This window comes from Colletotrichum godetiae (genome assembly GCF_030913485.1).
Source record: "Colletotrichum godetiae strain CBS 193.32 chromosome Unknown BDP55scaffold_5, whole genome shotgun sequence".
Lineage (NCBI taxonomy): Eukaryota > Fungi > Ascomycota > Sordariomycetes > Glomerellales > Glomerellaceae > Colletotrichum > Colletotrichum godetiae.
In genome coordinates, this window is record NW_026851253.1 from 78,370 (window position 1) to 97,711 (window position 19,342).

Here is a 19,342-nt window from a genome sequence, read left to right on the forward strand (position 1 = left end):
TCTCATAAACCAACAGACCTTGGCTCCCACAAAAATTGACACTCAAGGAGACGTAGAACACAAACGCCAAGATGTCTATGGTTTTCAGACGCTCAATGGCTACCGCCGCCTCGTTGAAGAGGGCCGGTAAGGTTATGTGCATTGGCCGCAACTATGCGTGAGTGATTCGTCAACTGCCCCTCGAGTCTCACAAGCATCGAGATGCAGGCAGTAAGAAGAGAAGACATCACTGACGAGCAATTCATAGCGACCACGTCAAGGAGCTCAACAACACTCGCCCCAAGCAGCCCTTCTTCTTCCTCAAGCCCACTTCCTCCATCCTCCTCCCTGGAGCTGGCCCAGTCCTGAGGCCCAAGGGCGTTGACATGCACTACGAGGTCGAGCTTGCCATCGTTCTCGGCAAGCAGGTCAAGGATCTCAAGGCCGATGACCACAAGGGCGCCATCGACGCCATTGAGGGTTCGTCTCACTCACTGGGGGGCATAGTTGCCCCCTTCTCACCCTCACAATCACTGACACCAACCCAGCCTACGCCCTCGCCATCGACATGACGGCACGCAACAACCAAAACGAGGCCAAGAAGAAGGGTCTCCCCTGGTCCATCGCCAAGGGCTTCGACACCTTTTTGCCCATGAGCGACATCATCAAGAAATCCGCCATCCCCGACCCCCACGACATTGAGCTCTTCCTCAAGGTCAACGACGTCGTCAAGCAGCAGGGCTCTACCAACCTCATGCTCTTCCAGATCCCCCGCATCCTGAGCGACATCTCCAAGGTCATGACTCTCGAGGCCGGCGACATCGTTCTGACCGGAACCCCCGCCGGTGTCGGCCCGGCCGTGCCCGGTGACGTGATCCGCGCTGGTCTCCGTGTTGGCGGCAAGGAGCTGGCCGAGGCCAAGATTGAGGTTGCTGTTGAGGAGTCTCCTAGCTCGTACGAGTTTGCTGAGACATGAGTTGTGGTTGATGATGAGCTTTATGGACGTGGCCGCATCTCTAGAGGGGGAGGGGGGGGGGCTGAGCGATTTATCTGCAATGTTTTACGGGACAGTCATGTTGGATCTCATTAAGGGGGCCAAGGTGTGAACATCTCAATCTGGATCATCATGATCACATGTACTTTTAAATCATATAGACCGTCTGCTCGCCATCGCCTACAACAAATACCCAAACTTGAAAAAAGAGAACACACCGCACCATCTCTCTACCACTTATTAAGAGGCAACAGAGAAACACATCACTCCAAGTTAGGATCCTTAATCGACCCAGGCTTCGGCGCCGCCTCAGCAACAACACCACACTTCTTACACGTCCGCGCCCCCTCATCAGCCTTGAACGCCTCAACAGCAGCCTTGATCTGCGTGCCGAGATCGGTGCAGTGGAAGGCCGCCTCGTGGACGACGTCGCGGCACGACTCGCAGTACCAGCGCATGCGGTCGAGGGACCCCTCGGGCCGTCGCTGCTCAAGGACGACGCCGACCGTGTCGGCGAAGCGGACGGGGTTGTGCGGGGTGTTGCCCGGCAGCAGGAACATGTCGCCCTCGCGAATGATGACGTCCTTGAAGACGCCTTCGTCGACGACTTTGAGCATCATGGCGCCCTTGTACTGGTAGAACCATTCGGGGGTCTGGTTGATGTGGTAGTCTGTTCGGGCGTTGGGGCCGCCGACGATCTGAGAGCCCCCCCGGCGTTAGTTGAGATTCAGTGTCGGGGTCAGGTTGGAGGGGTGTTTGAGGGTTCGGGATGAGTTGAGTTTTGCGGGGATGTGCTTACCATGACAGTGAAGTCGTCGTTATAGACGCAGTAGTTGTTGATTGGGGGCTTGAGGAGGTGGGAGTTTTCTTCTAGCCTGGTTGCGTGAGATAGACATTAATACGGATTGAGCCTCATTGTGAATAGCCTCATATTTGCATTCTAAACAGGCCAACATAGCTTGAGTTGGAGACTCACCACTTGGGCAGGTTGACAGGGGGTCCAAGCATGATGGTTGCTTGTCGCGTCGTGAGTCACTCGAGCGTGTTTCGTGTGATGAGGAAATCTCTTTTCTCTTAAACTCCGCCGTCAATGATTCGATTATTGTGGATTGTTGAAGTCGAAGTTGAAGATGAAATCGGGTGGTAAGGCTACGTAAGAAATGGTGTAGATAAATTGAATCTCTCCTCCATCTCCTCCGTGGCGAATGAGATATTTAGGCTTTGGATGACTACTACAACTCGTTGAATGAGGCGTCTTCCCGTACGCTGCATTTATCAGCCGCCAGAGCTCTCATTCCGGACGGGCCCGTCGGCGCATCGGCGGAGCCACTGGAGAGAGTTGCGGGCCGCTCACAGTCCCAATTCCTTATGGCGGGTAAAGACCAATAATTTACTACAACATGCCAGTACGTAGTATACGGGAACAGAGAGATATGAATGGATCTCAACTCGTACTCATCGCTTACAAACTACAACGTTGAAGTCCGGAATCACTCTTTGTAGTTAGTACAGCACGAGCTCTAGAAGGCGATTCACCGGCACAGTTAGCCGTAGATAGGCAGTTGGTAATAGTAGGTCATAGACTGAAGACTCCGAGCAACCGAGAAGGAGCGGCGACAATGACCCCGACCCCTCTCACTGGAAACAACCCCGCCATACCAACAGGTCCCAGACTCCTAGGACTTTAGTGTGTGACCCAGAGACGATTCCAATGAGAGCATCAGAATGTCACTGGCATGGAAGCCACCTGGCCAGTCCCATGTGACGCCTGGCACGTCTGAGAGAGGGGACCACCCGCCCCGCCCTACCCGTCTCGTCCAGCGCCCACTTACCCGCCTCGCTGGTTGTCGATCTTACAATCCGCCCCCCGGGAAGACGGCGTCTCGCAGCATCAGTGCATCACCACCTTACAAAGCTGCATGCTCTGCTTCAAGAGGTCCAGGCTGGGGCAGAATGGAAGAAGAAAAAAAGAGACATTTCGGACGAGTCAACGCCTTAGCCGCCGCGATGGCTCTTACAGGCCTTTCCTAGCACCCCGCCCCCCTGTCTCTTGACTTAAGGTACTGTACGTTTACAGCCCCTCGAGGACAAGCTATCTCGCCTTAGCCCAGCACGTCAGCTTCCCCCGTCTGGTTTAGTTTTGACTTCAAGTGTCTTTGTTGTACCGTAGAAACTCGAGCAACTCGAACTTGCGCTAGCCCGTGCCAGCCCTGCTAGCGGCCCACACTAAGCCCTTTCGAGGGATCAGTTTTATCCGATTATATAATCGACTAAACCGTATACGGAAGGCGGTAAGTGATTATTTTCCATTTTTTACTCCTACCCAACTGCCCACTTCCACCGATTACATCACCGATTTGACCACCAATTATACTGTCAATTATACCTCCAATTACACCTCCACCACGGGCCTCGTCGACGTGCCCACGATGCCCTCACGACGGGCCCTTGCCGAGAAGGATTCGAATACGGCAAAAGTGCCAATTACACCTCCAGCAGCTAAGCGCCGCGGGCCTGCTCCTACCCCCATCAAAGACCGGAAATATACACCGCGAAGTGGCCCAATCAAGCGCCGCCAGCACCACTATACCCACGATACCAAAGTCAACGTCCTGATGTTTTTAGAGCATCACCGCGTGAGGAAGCTCGACGAAGAGTCGATTTGCCCCCCGAGGCTGCGCCAGGGCGAGACCGAGCTCCCAGGGATATACAGACGTCCCACATACCAGGAAGCCGCAGATTGGTTCAAAGTCCCTCGAAGCACGGTTATCTCCTGGTATCAGAACCGCGAGTCAATCGTCAATCGGTCCTCCAACTACGCCTACCACCCTCAGTGGCCAGAGCTCGAGACAGCGCTATACGGCGCCTTCCGCCAGCGACGAAGTGAGGGAAAGCTCGTTAGTACCAGTTGGTTCAAAAGGACCGCTAAGCGGATTTTCGCCCAGCAGAACCCGAACAGCAAACATCTTTTTATTTTTTCCCCCGGTTGGTTTCGTGGCTTCCAGAATCGTATGAGAATTACCCGACGTCGACTTACCAAACAGGCAACGAAGTTACCCACTGAGTACTTCAAAGTTGTCAACAGCTTTCTTTCCTTTATCCGACGAGTTAATCAAATGGCCCTGGCTAAGGTGAAGCGGTCTAACGTCGGAGATTTACTCGGAAGTCCAGCCCGTCGATTTCCTAACTCGCGAATTCTCAACCTCGACGAGACCCCAGTTCCTTTCGAATACCTAGACGGTTACACATACGACGACGTCGGGGCCAAAACCGTGGCTGGCAAGAGCGACCGCAGCGGTTGGGGCAAGCGGCAGGCCACATTAATACTCTACATCTTCGCCGACGGCATACAACGAATTAAACCGAAAATAATATTCCACGGCAAGCCCGCAGAGGAAGGGGGTCAATTATGGAAAAAAGAGGGCCTATTATACGCAGAAGGAGTGACAGTTGAGTTCAACAAGACTGCCTACAACAATGAGTACTTGTTCAAAAGATGGATTGAAGAGGAATTGGTAGCGCTGACTAAGGGAGACGAGTACCTATTGGTAATGGATGTCGCTTCCTTCCATAAGACAGATTCCATCCTTGCGCTATTACGTCAGCACCACATCACACCCTGCCTCATACCGCCAGGGACCACTTCCCTCCTCCAACCTCTCGATACCGCAGTCAATAAGCCCTTCAAGCAGTGGCTTTCAGAAGCAACCGACGCTTACGTACTCGACGAGGAAGAAAAAGCGCTGAATAAGCAGGAGGAGCTCAAGTGGGAGACGGGTATGAAGAGAATAATGGTCACCAAAACAGTCGAGACGGCAGCCGCTAAATTGGCCCACGAGAAGGGCTCAATGGTCAGCCAGGCCTTCCTGCAGTGCGGAATATCTATTCGGCCCGATGGCAGCCAGGTCGACGAGATCCGGATCAAAGACGTGCCCGCCGAGGCCATCGATTACACTGGGTGGGAGCTCTTCGACGTAGAAGCCCACATTGAGCAGGAGACGCTGCAAGAGGAGATTCCAGACTTCGCTGTTCTGAACGACGGGTTAGAGTACATTTTCACAGCAGAGGAAGTCCGTGATGGCATCAATGGGCAGTTCGTCGACCCGACAGTCCAACCGCCGTATGAATAGGGGCCCGTTGGAGGCAGTGGGCCAGGGGACAGTCAGGGGCTCGGTTGCTTACGTACGACTGCTTCCAATTGACACTTTTGCCCTTTTTGCCAATTCGACGAGAAAAGCTCAAAACCGACGAGAAAGCCAAAATAATTATTGAATTATATCAATTGTGGGTCCGGCCTCGACGGCGAGCTCTCATTGGTCAGATCGATCGAAATGTTAACCTACGCCAAAAATAGGTGGCGGCCGCATTTAACCACTTTAGGCAGTATTACGATTCTGCCATAGCGCTAGCAGGGCTGGCACGGGCTAGCGCAAGTTCGAGTTGCTCGAGTTTCTACGGTACTCGCCTATGGACAGCTTGCTACCGACCTCTTCCCTACACCGACACAAGCAGTACAAGCGTGCTAAAGGTTCGGGAAGGTAAGGTTGGCTGGTAGTCGATAGTTAGAGAGGCAGCGCAAGAAGGGAACACCCCGTCTCAGAGGCTGGGAACCTGCGCACATTTGAGCGAGTTTCCATCTCATCCCCCAAGCCACGGGCCGCCACCCCTTCTTCAGCCTTAGTCGTGAACTTGCAGAATAGCTTTGTACATATTCTCCGGTAAAACATAACTTTACCATAGATGGCAACATATCTTTTCGCATCCTTCCGCAATTCTCACTGTTTTCCTTCCCGGCAGTCATCAACCGAAATCGTCGCTAGCTCCCGCTTCGTTATAAGATCGCTGAACGATAACCCCCTACCTACCACGGTACCACCCCCGCGAAACCCGTAACCGTTTATCCAACCTGGAACCGACAACCCCCCCGGTCCCGCATATCTCACTGACCGACCGACCGACCACGCACTGGGCAGACGCAACCTCTCCTTTTCAACAACAACCACCCATCTTGAAACCATACCGAACCGAAGCACGCAATATTCCAACCTACGTGCAAGAAATTTTCATATCGACCTTTTGACAACGAAAAACCTCCCACGAGAACCACCCCGAATAACCTACACTATGGACCACGCGCACATGGATCACTCAAAGATGGACCACTCCGCCATGGACCACGGCGACATGGGAGGTCACGGAATGACAGGCGGCATGGGCGACCGTTGCAGCATGAACGTACGTTGCTTCACATACCTTACGACCATACCTACGCACGCCATGTGCTCCCCCCTCTACCTCGTTCCCTCGGATTCCTCGCGAAATCCCCTGGCGGCGGTCACTCTAAGCTCTTCGCAAGCCGTAGAGCTCCTCTCTCTCCTCCCGCAAATCCGCTCCCTCGCGGAGGCTCCATGTCACAGATGATAGCCATAGCTCAAAGCTAACCCGCGCTTCCCTCTTCCAGATGCTCTTCACCTGGGAAACCAAGAACCTCTGCATCGTCTTCCGCCAATGGCACGTCCGCTCCACCGGCGGCCTCGTCATCTCCCTCCTCCTCGTCGTCGCACTCGCCGCAGGCTACGAAGCCCTCCGCGCCGCATCCCGCCGTTACGAGAACTCTGTGAATAAGCGCGTCGACTCGCTCCCGAGTAAGCACTTTCCCTCTCCCCTGGCCGCTGCCATCACATATACATATATACCTACATCACACACTTCCTCTGTATACCAAACACGCACCTTGCGTCCATAATCATACACACACCCATGCTTTCCACCCTCCGCATACCCATTTACACACTACCATGAATGCTGCGCTTCCCTACCATGCGCCCCTCTTCACGATCGACGTAGAGGGGCCCTCGGGCGAGTCGCATACATCCCCCACTCCCCCCCTTCGCATCAAAATGTGATACCGAACACAAATGAGCTAAGAAGTCTTGTGTCTTTCGAGGCGTCGCTGGAACCGTTACTGAGACAACCCCCTTCCTATGGACAGGACGCGAACAGGCAGAGGCCAGCAGGAGCGCACACCTCGTCAAGGCCGCCCTCTATGCCGCGCAGAACTTTTACGCCTTTATGCTCATGTAAGTTGTTTTCGCCGTCTATTCCTCTCCTCTGTTTTGCCGAAGTTGCAAAGTCCCCCCTTCCCAGTGTTGCGTGCTACGAGACCGCAAATGCGTATATGGGGAGGGAAGACGGAGAAGAGGTTCCTCTCGGGATGATGTAGGGGAAGAAGCGAACTGACGAGAACAAAAAGGCTCGTTTTCATGACGTACAACGGCTGGGTCATGGTCGCCGTCGCCATCGGCGCATTCGTGGGATACGCCGCCTTCGGAAGCTCAACTTCCTCGACCAAGGACAATGCATGCCATTGATAGCTGATTTCCCTCACCCGCGTTCGCGCAAGGGCCTAAGCAGGCCTCAACAACCATAGACATACTTTGTATTTTCCCTCGCACAATAGCTTTCTGTTTTTGGATATCAATGGTGGAGGGGCGTTTGTCGATTTCGATTTTGGTTTTTTGATAGCATTAGCTTCCGACTCCGTACAGGCCGAAGACAGGCGGCGGCGGTTGAGTCTGGCAAGACTAAAGAGAACCTTCCCTCGAATAAGGGGGTCAGGACTCGAAATACACATTACATGCGAAAGCAAATATTCATTCATCATGGCGGCTGAGGCTGCTCTAGCTGCAGCTGCAGCTGCTGACTCTATGTATGTGATTTCTCCATCTCGAGGGCAGGCGATGCGTATAAACACCCCAGAATCCCGATTCTCCAACGTCACACGCCAGAAGAAATCTGTGAATCCCATCGTTAGATCTCAGTCAACCCGCGTGTATGTCTTTTACATCTTCGCAGGCTCCGCCTTCTCCCCCCTCCCATCCTCCGCGGTCGTCGTACTAGTCGCGGTAGTCTCATCCCTCTTCCTCTTCTTCTCCACCAGACTCCCCTCCCTCTCCGCCTGCAAAATAATCTCCTCATCGCCAAAGTGCTCGTTACACTCAAACTCGGGATCCTTCCCGTACGCGATCCGCGCACAGTCGACGAGCATATGCGCCGTCAGACCCCACACTTTAAACCGCCCGCCACCCTCTTTATCTTTTTCCTCTTCGAGCTTCTCGGCGAGGTTACTCTGCGGATGATCCACCTCCATCGCGTTCCCCGGCGTCGTGACGCGCTGGTCGTCTACGGGGACATAAAAGTTGTGTACGCGCCAGGGGTGCTCTTTCCATTGGATCCAGCTGCCGTCGTACCAGTGGCCCGGCGGTAGAACCTTGGACGACAGCGACGATGAGGGGAGGTCTGCGTCCTTGGCGCGAAGGAAATTCTGAAAGGGCGCGGAGAAGACGGCTGCGACTTCTTTGGCGTCCAGGCGCGGGATCATGCGCTCCTCGACGAGCGGGCTCGGGTCATCTTCGTCCGGGTCCTCGTCGGCGTGGAGGAAGGCGACGCAGGGGCGGACGACGAGTTCTGTGCGGGCGAGGTTGTAGGGGAGGTAGCAGAGGGGTTCGATCTTGAATGGTTTCGGGATGCGGGCGTCGTCCATGGGCAGGCCGATTTCCTCCCATGCTTCTCTTCTTGCGATTTCGTCTGTTGCGGGTGAGGAAGAGTTTTGTGGTCAGCTTATGCAGTTTCGCACTTTTTCTTGATGGCATGGGTGGATCGTTGGGGATCATGACTTACATGGTGTTTCTTGCAGCGTATCCGCCTTGCCTCCAGGGAACGCGGCGTGCCCGGAGAAGCTACGCAGGCTGGCCGCGCGCATCGTGATGACGACGCGCAAGTCGCCCCTGCGGTCGGCGTAGAGTAGAATCAAAACGGCCGCTCGGCGGCTCACTGGGAGTCGGTCCCAGAGCGGGAATGCGGGCGGTACATATCGTCTCAGGCGTGCGATGGCCGCCTTGGAGCGCATTAGCATCCTATTTGCGCAGAGATACATATCTGGTAGAGGTGTTTTATGTACTGGATCGATAACTATGACAAAAGGAAAGGAAAGACAGAACACGACAATACACAACAGGTGGGAGAGAAAAGACGCGGGAAAGGAGAGGAAGGGCCGAGAGGTATCAAGTCATGAGTTCATGGGGTGATACAGCGCTTGATATGCGGCGACATGGTGATGGGCAATAATACAGAACAACGAAGGGGGGTAACAGGGCGTGAGAATATAGCTTCACTTTGGGGAAGCATAATACATGAATGGTGATAGGCTGAAGTACACACGGTACAGAGCGAGATCGGGCATGACTGCAACGCTGCATCTAGGTCGCATCTACCCCAACAACAATCTACATAGACACCTAGACTGGAGCGAAGAGACTCGAGAAAATCAACTAACCGCAGAGACTGAGTTGAGGGGAGCCATGGCTCCAGCATCCCAGTAGCTCGTAACCTCGTCGTCGTCGTCGAGGATCAGGATACCCTCTGGGTTGGGGTTACCGTTGTCGTTGGTGTCGTCGTTGTTGTCGTTCGTCTCGCTAGTAGCAGCAGTAGTGGTGGCGGATATACCTTTGGGCGCGGCACCCGACGAACTCGCAGCTGCAGGAGCAGCAGTAGTAGTGATAGTAGCGGCGGCGGCGGCCGGATCCTTGGCGGCTGCGGCTGCTGCGAGCGTGGTGGTGATCTCGTGGACCTCCTGATCCGTCGGTGGCGTGGCCTCGTCTAGCTGCTGCTGATGCTGCAGGGCTGGCGACGCCGTCGCGGTGGTGGTCGTCGTTGTAGTGTTGCTGGTGTTTGTTCCCGCTGCGTCTTCGGAGAAGGACGGAGGAGAGGTTGGGGCCGGCGAGGGGTCCGTCGCGGCCGCTTGGCTCATTTCTCGGTCTTATCTATCTGACCGGGAGTGGGAGGGTCAGGTCAGGGGAGAAGAGGTGCAAGTTTGCAACTCTATCTGCGCGCCTATGGATCGAATGAGACGGAGATAGAAAGGGGAGAGGTAGATGAGAGGAAGGGGATATGGGGTGTTGGGGTAAGCGTGTGCGTGTGAGTATGGATAGGAGCTCCGGTTAGAGGTCCGGACGAAGGATGACCGACACGAGGAAGCGAGGTCCAGGGAAGAATGCAGCGTTCAAGCGTTCAGCGGTCGTGCGCGGGGGACTCAGGGATGGAGGAGGAGGGGGCAGCGCGCGTGTTCTTGCCTAAAAGGTCACGGACGTGAGCCGTGGTTGGAGGAGGGTGGATGACGGAGTACTGCTGGTTGCTTACACAAGGTAAGGTAAGGTCTTTTAGATTGTGTATTGTAGTTGGAGAAAGGAGGAGAAAACCCGAGGGCACAGAAGGATCAGCTTGCTGCGAACATGTCTTGGGGGAAGTTGTTGGAAAAAGCGCCGAGCCGAATTGCGGGGGTGGGGTTAGTTGAGATATCCCGAAGAGCCAAGTAGCCGGGGCAGTAGGTATGGAAAATGGCCCGACATGGAAGAAATCAGTCATCAGGTAGAAACTGGAGCCATGCCAGAGATCTTTTCCAGATCCAACCTGGAATTAATGGGATATCACTTCTGCCTGGAGGCTATCATGTTGATGGCTCTCATTGGACCGGCAAGCTTGGGGAATTTGATGAGATACCGGAAGGAAGGAAGATACAATCAAATGTCACCGGGTACCTTATGACTCCCAGGTACGTCTCGGCGGGTCTCTCACCTGAAGCTCGGCAGGCCGCGGCACGGCGAACACGGAGGTCCCGCGGAGCTTGCCATAGGTAGACCAAACCTGAGCTTTCCTCCGTAATTGGCCCAAGTCGACGTCTTACATGGGAATGCGGGACCCCTTCCCGCTATTACTTATCAATTGTTCTATCAGAGGTGGGTCCGGGGGGAGGAGCTATTCACGTCACACGGCTCTAGGCGCATTCAGACACTGGCCGGATTCATCTGCGTTTACTGTGTAGTAGGTAGTTGAGATTACTTTCTTCCATTCCCTATAGATTGTTCTTGGTAGGAATGTCTATCTAGGTGGTCATCCGGCATTTTGCCAGGTTTCATAGGTTTGCAGATACGTAACACGTACACTGCCCAAAACAACGACAATCGCTTCTTCGCTTTTCAAAAGGACGGATAGGCAGGCAGACCAGTGAACAGTCTAGACGCCCCCCTACATGACAGACAAACAACGCTAAACATACAAACGCCGAGACATGACACCATTCCTTGTCTTCCGGTTCAAACCAGCTGTTCCCTCCTTGACGCGGAGCGAAATGGTTCGCATCCCTTGTTGGTACCTTACCCAGCGTGCTAAGCAGCGCGGGCAGTCCGCGCCCCGAAACGCCACGCCGGCGCCGTCCCACAGTGCCCGGCTTGCACTACTCGAGCGTGCTACCCTCCGGTATCACCCGGATGCTCTGCCGAAGATTCTCTCGCCGTCGCTCGTCCTTCGTCAGGACCATCGAGTTCGCTGTCCTCTTGAACTGAGCCGCTAGGCCCTGCATCGAACGCCGACTGCTCATCCTCTTCAGTCCAGGATGCGTAGGTGAATCGGGAACCGGGGTAGCTGCGGCGCTGCGAGCTTCCGACGTCGGCGGCAAGTCGGTCGCGGTTACGCCCTCCGAAACCACCCTCCTGTGCTCGCCGCTCCATCTGAAAACGCGCGACAGGGCGTCCGAGTACTTGACCCGCAGACGATCGTCGTCCATTGAGTGTGCGTGCATATCTGGGTGAAGCGACTTCAAAGACTGCTTACCTACGGTAGAGCCCGTCCCAGAGCCCAACGATGACGGTGACTGGGGTGTCGTGTTGATACCCGTAGGTGGCCGCTTCCTACCTGACTGAAGCACCTTGGCCGCGAAGCTCAGCCTGTTCTTAGGCGGCCGGATAGAGCTCCGCCCCGACTCCATGCTGTCTCGTGAAGATCCTGCAGTCTTCTTCGCCGAGTTCGCAATCGATGTCGCCGTCGCATGATAGAGGTCCTTGGCCCCCACGTAACTGACTTCCATATGGTTATTTCGCCGTGCGGGAAGCGTCTCGAAGTGGTGCATACCAGGCGATCTCAGGCATCCAATCTCAGAGTCCCGACGACGCGGGCTCGCTTCATCAAAGTCCAATATCTCTACCCGAGGCGGTACCGGAGACGCGGGTATCCACGACGGATTATTCCTCCGCGAACTGGGACTAAAGTCCCATTCACTGCTTTCCGGTTCCGAATCGTCATCGTAGTCGTCGATTAAGCTAAGTGTCCGAGCCGGCTCCGAACTCGATGCGGGCTTCTCTGAGCTAGGCTTCTCTGTGCTGTGGACACTGCTAGACTTGTCGGGTGTCGCTGGCATCAGCGTTTCCGAGACCAACGGTGAGCGAGGTGGCCGAGTGGGCGTTGGAGCGAAGCCATTAAAGTCAACATCCAGTCCAGTTATTTGTTTGATTTTGGCCGATGATCGATGAAGAGTACAAGGGCTTGTTATTGGTGTAGAGAGACGCCGAACAGCCAGTTTCCTTAGTTCTGTTTCGGGCCGGCGGCTCTGAGGCGAGCAACTCCTATGTTCTGATCTTGGTGATATAGGTGATAAGGGAGTCGGACTGTGCTGAATCAAAATTGTGCTGATCTCATTCTCCAATCTCTCTATTGTTTCGGATCTCTCAATGGATTCCAACCTCGAAGGAGACGGTGATGGCGTTGTCCTAGCACGACTTCGCGACCTCGAAGAATTTCTTTCGGTCGACTTTGTTTCGATGGACACAGCTGAAGTGACTGACATGGCCGACATGACAGAAAAAGCCGAAACTTGGCGAAAAAACCCTGGGCGAAGAGGAGGCAGCGGCGGGAGAGGCTTCTTGTCGTAAGTGCCTCTCGGCTGCTGCGGAGGTAGCTCGCCTCCCGGCGGTATAGCAATCTCCAGACCGGGTGGAAGCTGGCTGGGAATGATTCGAGGCTCCATTATGGTGGACATCTCGAAGAAGAGGCGGGTTTCGTCGATGTGGTGCGGCAAGAAGGAAGACGAAACAGAAAAGTGTCGCCTAGGACGAAATCCGGGATTCTGGCGCAATATGTCCCATGCCACTGGTAGCCACCGGTTCGAATGACAAAGCTGATGACCGAGACACTTTGATCGGATGCGGCGAGACGATTTTCTAGAAGTGAACTCGAAGTTCTTTGTCGGATTTGTTGACTGAATCGGGAATGGCTAGCTTCGAGCCAATGACTCTGTTGACAAAGAAGATTTATATGCAATGTACAGGCCAAGCGGTATCTATCAGCCTCCGTCAGGCAAGGCCGCTTCGGTTCCAGTCCAGAAAGTCGCAGTGTTTAGAAACGTGCTCTTCCCATGACATGATGTGGGCGGGAAACAGAATTCCAAAGAAGTTTGTTCTCGAGGGGGGCCCGGATCACTGTTTCTATATTAGAAGCAGACAAAGTCCCTCAGGCGCCCGCCATGCAAATCGGATATTGCCATGCTGGACGTTGTTTGCCAACCAGATTGAGCCACCTTTACGCCATCCAATGAACTCAATTGGTGGCCACACCCATCCCGTTACCTTCTAAAATCAGTTTGCTTGTTTGTTCGTGTTTCCCCATGGTAAGAAATGTCGTTATTCCTCAAGAACTGCCCCCAGATCTTATCCTTGCAAGTTGTTGGATCACAGGGCTGACGCAGTGATTATCTTGCTCCCTATGCCACCCCTAGCTTCCCACCTGATGAACCAGTTGCCCCATATTTGTAGACGCGGGACGGTAGGATCATGAGTCTAATCGACTTTGACAGGCGCAGAACAAGGGTTCTTCGGTGAGCAAGTTTGGCGTGTTATTGGAGGATCCGCCATGGATGCTTGGCTGGTATATCAAGGCTCGGGTAGTACTAGCTTCATCAACCGTCGAGAGACACTCAGTCATAGTAACCGCGAGCCATGAACACGGACAAAGAAGCCAAGAAAACTGTTGCGCCGCGTGCTGAGCGACAAACACGCTACTCTTCGCTCTGAAGGAGCGCCTCAACATTGGAAACTGGCAAGCCGTACTGTCTAGGGTCGACATGAGTGCATGGCGATGAGTGGCATACATCGCAGCATAAAGCCGAACGTCCGTCTTCTTCACCGGGAATCCCGCAGTGGCATTATACGGTGAAATCAACTTTTCCAGATGCGCAATGACGACGTTGGTAAGGAAGGTAGGCAAAGTTGCGCCTGCAGGCCTTCTTCAAACCCCTCTCCCATCACCATGGCTCCAGCTGGATGGTGCCAGTCGACGATTTGGATAAGGGAATCTCGGCCTCCCCCGCCGACCTCGCCGAACTTTGCAACCAAGTGAAGATGAATCTGCCAAGATAAACCCGTGGGGCTTCGTTAGTGACGAGCCGCTTTTCCCGGGACGAAGGCGATCTTGGAGATCTTCCGATGGCCTTCTGAGACATGGGGACTGAACCACCGTCTCCCACGTAGTCTCATGGGCCTAACTGAACATTCGTCTGTACATGCTGTTTTATGCTGCTATTGAAAGACCTCCAGAGCTCGGCCGTTGGAACTTGGAAGAACCGTTTGAAGGGCTGTATGCTGAATGCATCCGGCGTAAGAGATTGCACATGGCCTGACAAAACCACTGATTTGGTAAATATTTCGGCGTCATTCAACCGCAAACGGAATGAGATGTTGCGAACCCCTCGTTCTGCAGAGCAGGGGCGGGCCCGCTGCTTTCCTGTGTGACGTTGTCTTTGGAATCCAATTTTGGTGCCGGTCTTGACCCCATAGACCGGAGAGAGATAGAGGTTTCTATGTTTGGCAGTTTTTCAACGAGTTTATTCCATTTGCGACGCTGAGAACATGACTGTCCGATTTCGTGCCTCGAAGATCTTCATCACACGAGAAAACCCATCTGCGGGCTGTTCCCAATCAATCTGTGAGTCTCAGTGAAGTGCAGGCGTGTTCTCGGTCAAACACTGCGATGAGACAACGCAAGAGCCGTCTCACAATCCAAGAGTGAAGCTTTTATGATGAAGTCTTTGAGACTGAGAGGAGCGTGATCACTTGGCAGGTGCCATGAAGAAGTGGCGCATCAATTCTCCCCGACAGGACGTGCTTCGTGACGGGCTGCGGCCAGGTAACAAAGTCTCGACGATGCACCAGATGGCAAGACAAGCGACGGGCCGTGCCCCGAAGTTCCTCACCATAGATCGATCTCAATTATCGACGTGTTGAAAGTGAGCAAGATTCATGCCACCGGTGCAAAGACAAAGTCGGAGAGACATCTTCGAGGTGCAGAAGCCTAGCCCACAGTGGTCCAGCCCTAGCTAGTCGGTCGAGATTTCCCAAAACGAAAGACCTATGCAAGAAGAGAGATCTTTCTAGACCAGAGAAAATCCGTACGGTGTGCCAAGATGGGGCAAGAGATGATGGATTATCGGATGTCGGACTTCGGTGCCTGGAGTGATATTCTGCCCAGAAGGATGGCAGGAGGATCGCAACAAAATGCTGCTAGCTCAACCTCCTTTTTCGAAATCAATCTAAGCCTTTGATCCTCATGCGGGTTCGTGCGAAGGGCTGACATTCCGCAGCTAACTCAAGCACTGGCCCGTCCCGGCAAGTGGGAGCCAATGCCATCCCATCTCGCGTCTCGATGGCGTGCAGACCATCGGAGAGCTAGTCAAGGGGTTGTTCCCCCATGCTGCTCTCCCTTAACAGCGCCAGCGGCCTAGAAGGCGCCGGCCCAGTATCGAGCTCAGGACCTGATTTTGCTTGTCTCTGGCGTACGTCAGCTCTAGCAGCTGGCTTCTTTGGATCCAGCTCGAATAAGTAATAATTAGCACGTGTATGTGTTGTTGGAGGTCAATGCTGGAGAAGGCAGCGAACTGTAGCCTGTCATTCCGTATTGCACCACGGTTTCGTCCATAGCGTAGTCGCATGTCTTATTCCATCAGCCCAGCTGCTTGAACTACTCACCCGGGGTAAAACCTACTGAACTCCATCGCAAAACTTTCTTTCTGCATTCCTCTCATATTCTTCTGTCTTTCTCGTTGTTTGTGTGTGAAAATAGGCTCATGTAGCCGTCCCCCAGTGCGATGATCCGCCGATATGTGAGTCCGCGGCGACGGCCGTCGCGTTTTCGATTTCCCATCTGGCTTTGGCTGCTTCTCGCGTTGGGTGTGATAGAGTCTATACTTCATTGCAGAACCTTCAATGCGCCACGGCCAGCCGACGAGCAAGATCAGCCCTTCTACACGTCTTGTCGCGAACCTGATGTGACCGGCAAACGTGAGAATGGAGTTCTGGTGATGCTGGCGAAGAACTCCGAGCTCAAGGAAGCCAACCATACAGTCGCCTCGCTAGAAAAGCACTTCAATCATTGGTTCCACTACCCGATCGTCTTCCTCAACAACGAGCCATTCGACGACCAATTTATCGAGGCGTTGAACAGTACAGCAAGCGGTGGGGCGACATTTGAAGTGATCCCGCAGGAAGAATGGACGTACCCCGCGTGGGTCAACCAAACAGCCGCGAAGAGCAGTATCGTTGAGCAAGGGGCGCGGGGCACCATGCATGCAGGCCAGGAAGGTTATCACCACATGTGCCGCTTCTATTCGGGGTCAGTCATAGTCTCTTAAACCTTTAGATTAAGCTTACTAACTTCAAGATCTGCAGGAGTTTCTACCATCTCGAAGCCCTGCGAAAGTACAAATGGTACTGGAGACTAGAACCCGATGTCGACTTCCTCTGCTCGATTACATACGATCCGTTTGTGGAGATGTCTCGGCGTAAGAAGGTGTACGGCTTCACAATTTCCTTGTGGGAAGAATGGGACACGGTGCCGTCGCTCTTTCGACACACGGCCGAGTTCAAAGAGGCGTTCGATCTGGTGTCGTCGGCATTGTGGAAGGCCATGATGGAGCCCTCATGGCTTCCATATCCGCTGCGGCCGCTGATGAGCCTGCTGCCACACCGCGATCAATCTGGCGACGCCTGGAGCGGCTGCCATTATTGGAGCAACTTCGAGATAGCAGATCTCGACTTTTTCCGGGGAAAGCGGTACCAGGCTTTCTTCAAGGCCCTTGATGATACGGGAGGCTTCTATTTCGAAAGGGTGAGTGAATCCTCGATAGTCTTTACATTTGGTGTTCCGTGGTCGGCAAAGAATTGGACTTCGGTAAGAAGTCTGAGAGTTGAAAAAGTTGAAGGATATCGTTGGAGAATTGGAATGACATGGAAGCCAAGCCTTTGCCTTCCCTCTCCAAGACCTGCCCAGTCGCATCTTGTCCAACCATGTCCTTTCCCCCTGAGTCCAAACCCTTGGCAGCCTGAAGCAGATCACTAACCGGGATTTTGTGTCGCATTTAGTGGGGTGACGCCGCTGTACACTCGCTGGCTGTCGGCATGCTTCTCGACGCCGACAAAGTACATCATTTTGAGGATTTCGGATACAGACACGACGAGCTTTTCCAATGCCCGGCCAATGCACCAGACGGGCAGTTACCTGAGTCTCAGGCGCTTGGGAACGCGTCGTCATACTCGGCACCAATTGATGGAGGAATTGGGTGCCGGTGTGAATGCGACGGCAAAGTGAGGAGGAACCACAACGGGTACTGTCTCAATAAGCTGAAAGAGCCTAACATTGCGCAGCGACCGTGGTTTTCTTGGACACTGTGACGTGAGTTTGGAAGGGAAAGATGGTCGCGCGCATGTAGAGACACACAGAAGTATACCCATGTTTTGTTAGAGTACATAGAAGAACGATTCGTTGATACAGAAATCTAAGCCCAGGTCAAGGGATTCTATTCAGATCCGCACCCTTCTAGACCAATAACTCCAGGCACCTATAGTCACACACGTACATTACAAGGTCTATCTCATCAAGGAAGCTGGCGTAGCTCCTAGTCTTCATCAGAGTCATACTTGCCTTGGTAGTCCCCCAGCAAAATATCGTCCACCGCAAGCCCCGACGTGTTGTTCCGCAGCCACTCTGTTTCAACCCGGAAGAATATCCATACCCAGCGTCTGAAAACCTCGAGGGACTGCAACAAGAAGATGGAGCTCTCAAAGTCGGTAAACTTGTCCAAGTGCGCGTTCAGCTTGAGCGACCAGGTACACCGCAGCATCAAGTCCATCCCGATCACGCCGTAGTAGATAACAGGCTGCTGGAAAACAAGACGTCGGCGAAGTCCGAAGGGGTGTTCCGGGTTGTTGCGCTCGCGCGCCGACGAGAATAGCGTCAGGTCCCAATCCTTGGCAACATCCCAGTACCACGAGTAGAGGGAGTTTACCAGCACTGCCACCAGCCATGCTCTGTTCAAACCAGGTGCTGGCTGATCAGCCGGAACGCTTCGCTGCAGTGCGCTGAAGATGATAACGGGGAAGGCCGTGGCGTATTTGGTGGCGTTGGCCAGATGCTGACCGCCCCAACCGACTGACTCCTTGTAAGGCGCTCTTGCGACTCGGAAATACTCAATGATGCACTGCCTGAATCGTATGGCGAACGGCACTGCCATGATGAGCGGCACGATCACTGTTCCTCCGCAGTTCCGGTCTGGTCGCGCGGTCGAAGACCCGGACGGCGTGAAGAACATGCACAGCACCACGTAGAGATCCCCTAGGATCTTGGAGTAACTCGTCAATACATCGGCGAGCAGGATGTCTCCGAATTTTCCATCCTTGGCTTCTGCTATGCCTCCGATGCTGACGCGTCGCAGCGTAGCGAGGAATCGTGATCGCCCGCCCTGCGAAAAGTTGCGGATCGGGACGAAGAAGAGGGCCGCAAGGGCGACCAGGTAGGTCATCGGTAGCCAGTCATATTCGATTACGAGGGCGGGGGTTCGACGGGAGAAGACCCAGAATGTCGATATCGAAAGTAAGAAAACCGTCGAAAGTACGGTCGCGAGGCGGTACGTCGAGAGGTGATGCGCCGGTTGTGTCGGAGAGGATCGCGAGGGATATCGAATCAGGGAGGGCACATCGATCTTGACTTTGTGCAGGTAGTGGAGGTTGACACCCCAGCCCCAGACGGCTATGACATAGTCAGCAAGTCGGTTCCATCCGCGCGCAATGGCGACATACCGAGAACAATGATGAACCCTATGCGATAGGGTAGGGGAAAGGTCAAGCTAAACGAGTCGAGCTGCGACTCAACCTTGGGATCACCGTCCATGCTTGTTGGTGGAGGGGGAAAGAGGCATCGAGTGAAGAAAAGGAAAGGCGGACTCTATGGAGCCAAAGTTGAGTGCAAATGAGTGACGAGAATCCAAAGAAGATTCATAAGAATTAAAATCGGAGTCGCTCAAGACGTGTGTCGCAAAGCCTCGAGGTCGACTTGGAAATAATGATAGTTTGTCCCGTACTATTCAGGAGGGAAATTGTCCTGTACGCCTTACCTTATCGTTATCAAGCGGTCGGGTGGTCTGTGCCTCAGGGACCTTACGTACCACTACTACTGGGGCTACAATGACGTCTGGAGTAAATTTAGCTAACGGCG

General features: G+C 53.9%; 7 protein-coding genes across 7 annotated transcripts; 3 read left to right on the plus strand and 4 right to left on the minus strand.

Moving 5' to 3' along the window:
* Positions 1 to 71: 71 nt before the first annotated feature.
* Positions 72 to 955, plus strand: BDP55DRAFT_627328 (fumarylacetoacetate hydrolase; the record flags this gene model as incomplete). Its single annotated transcript, XM_060571744.1, has 3 exons — positions 72 to 157; positions 248 to 459; positions 528 to 955. The coding sequence occupies 3 exons, from the start codon at positions 72 to 74 to the stop codon at positions 953 to 955; spliced, it is 726 nt and encodes a 241-aa protein (XP_060434306.1).
* Positions 956 to 1,236: 281 nt separating this feature from the next.
* Positions 1,237 to 1,981, minus strand: BDP55DRAFT_542867 (3-hydroxyanthranilic acid dioxygenase; the record flags this gene model as incomplete). The annotated part of the gene is made up of 3 exons (XM_060568358.1): positions 1,237 to 1,671; positions 1,773 to 1,848; positions 1,950 to 1,981. 3 exons carry the CDS (start codon positions 1,979 to 1,981, stop codon positions 1,237 to 1,239), a joined length of 543 nt encoding a protein of 180 aa, XP_060434307.1.
* A 3,732-nt stretch (positions 1,982 to 5,713) lies between these two features.
* BDP55DRAFT_647837 (Ctr copper transporter family-domain-containing protein) lies at positions 5,714 to 7,629 on the plus strand. Its single transcript, XM_060573812.1, has 4 exons — positions 5,714 to 6,208; positions 6,435 to 6,618; positions 6,921 to 7,053; positions 7,227 to 7,629. Exons 1-4 carry the CDS (start codon positions 6,098 to 6,100, stop codon positions 7,342 to 7,344), a joined length of 546 nt encoding a protein of 181 aa, XP_060434308.1. The 5' UTR covers positions 5,714 to 6,097; the 3' UTR covers positions 7,345 to 7,629.
* Positions 7,630 to 7,814: 185 nt separating this feature from the next.
* BDP55DRAFT_724239 (NUDIX hydrolase domain-like protein) lies at positions 7,815 to 9,782 on the minus strand (the record flags this gene model as incomplete). The annotated part of the gene is made up of 3 exons (XM_060578866.1): positions 7,815 to 8,560; positions 8,654 to 8,870; positions 9,309 to 9,782. 3 exons carry the CDS (start codon positions 9,780 to 9,782, stop codon positions 7,815 to 7,817), a joined length of 1,437 nt encoding a protein of 478 aa, XP_060434309.1.
* A 1,482-nt stretch (positions 9,783 to 11,264) lies between these two features.
* On the minus strand, positions 11,265 to 12,224 carry BDP55DRAFT_724240 (uncharacterized protein; the record flags this gene model as incomplete). The annotated part of the gene is made up of 1 exon (XM_060578867.1): positions 11,265 to 12,224. One exon carries the CDS (start codon positions 12,222 to 12,224, stop codon positions 11,265 to 11,267), a length of 960 nt encoding a protein of 319 aa, XP_060434310.1.
* Positions 12,225 to 15,644: 3,420 nt separating this feature from the next.
* On the plus strand, positions 15,645 to 17,609 carry BDP55DRAFT_647853 (glycolipid 2-alpha-mannosyltransferase). Its single transcript, XM_060573813.1, has 3 exons — positions 15,645 to 16,465; positions 16,522 to 16,960; positions 17,215 to 17,609. The coding sequence occupies exons 1-3, from the start codon at positions 15,942 to 15,944 to the stop codon at positions 17,521 to 17,523; spliced, it is 1,272 nt and encodes a 423-aa protein (XP_060434311.1). The 5' UTR covers positions 15,645 to 15,941; the 3' UTR covers positions 17,524 to 17,609.
* On the minus strand, positions 17,610 to 19,203 carry BDP55DRAFT_647855 (EXS family protein). The gene is made up of 2 exons (XM_060573814.1): positions 18,928 to 19,203; positions 17,610 to 18,877 (listed from the first exon to the last, which is right to left on the minus strand). The coding sequence occupies exons 1-2, from the start codon at positions 19,016 to 19,018 to the stop codon at positions 17,748 to 17,750; spliced, it is 1,221 nt and encodes a 406-aa protein (XP_060434312.1). The 5' UTR covers positions 19,019 to 19,203; the 3' UTR covers positions 17,610 to 17,747.
* Between the last annotated feature and the right edge of the window lie 139 nt (positions 19,204 to 19,342).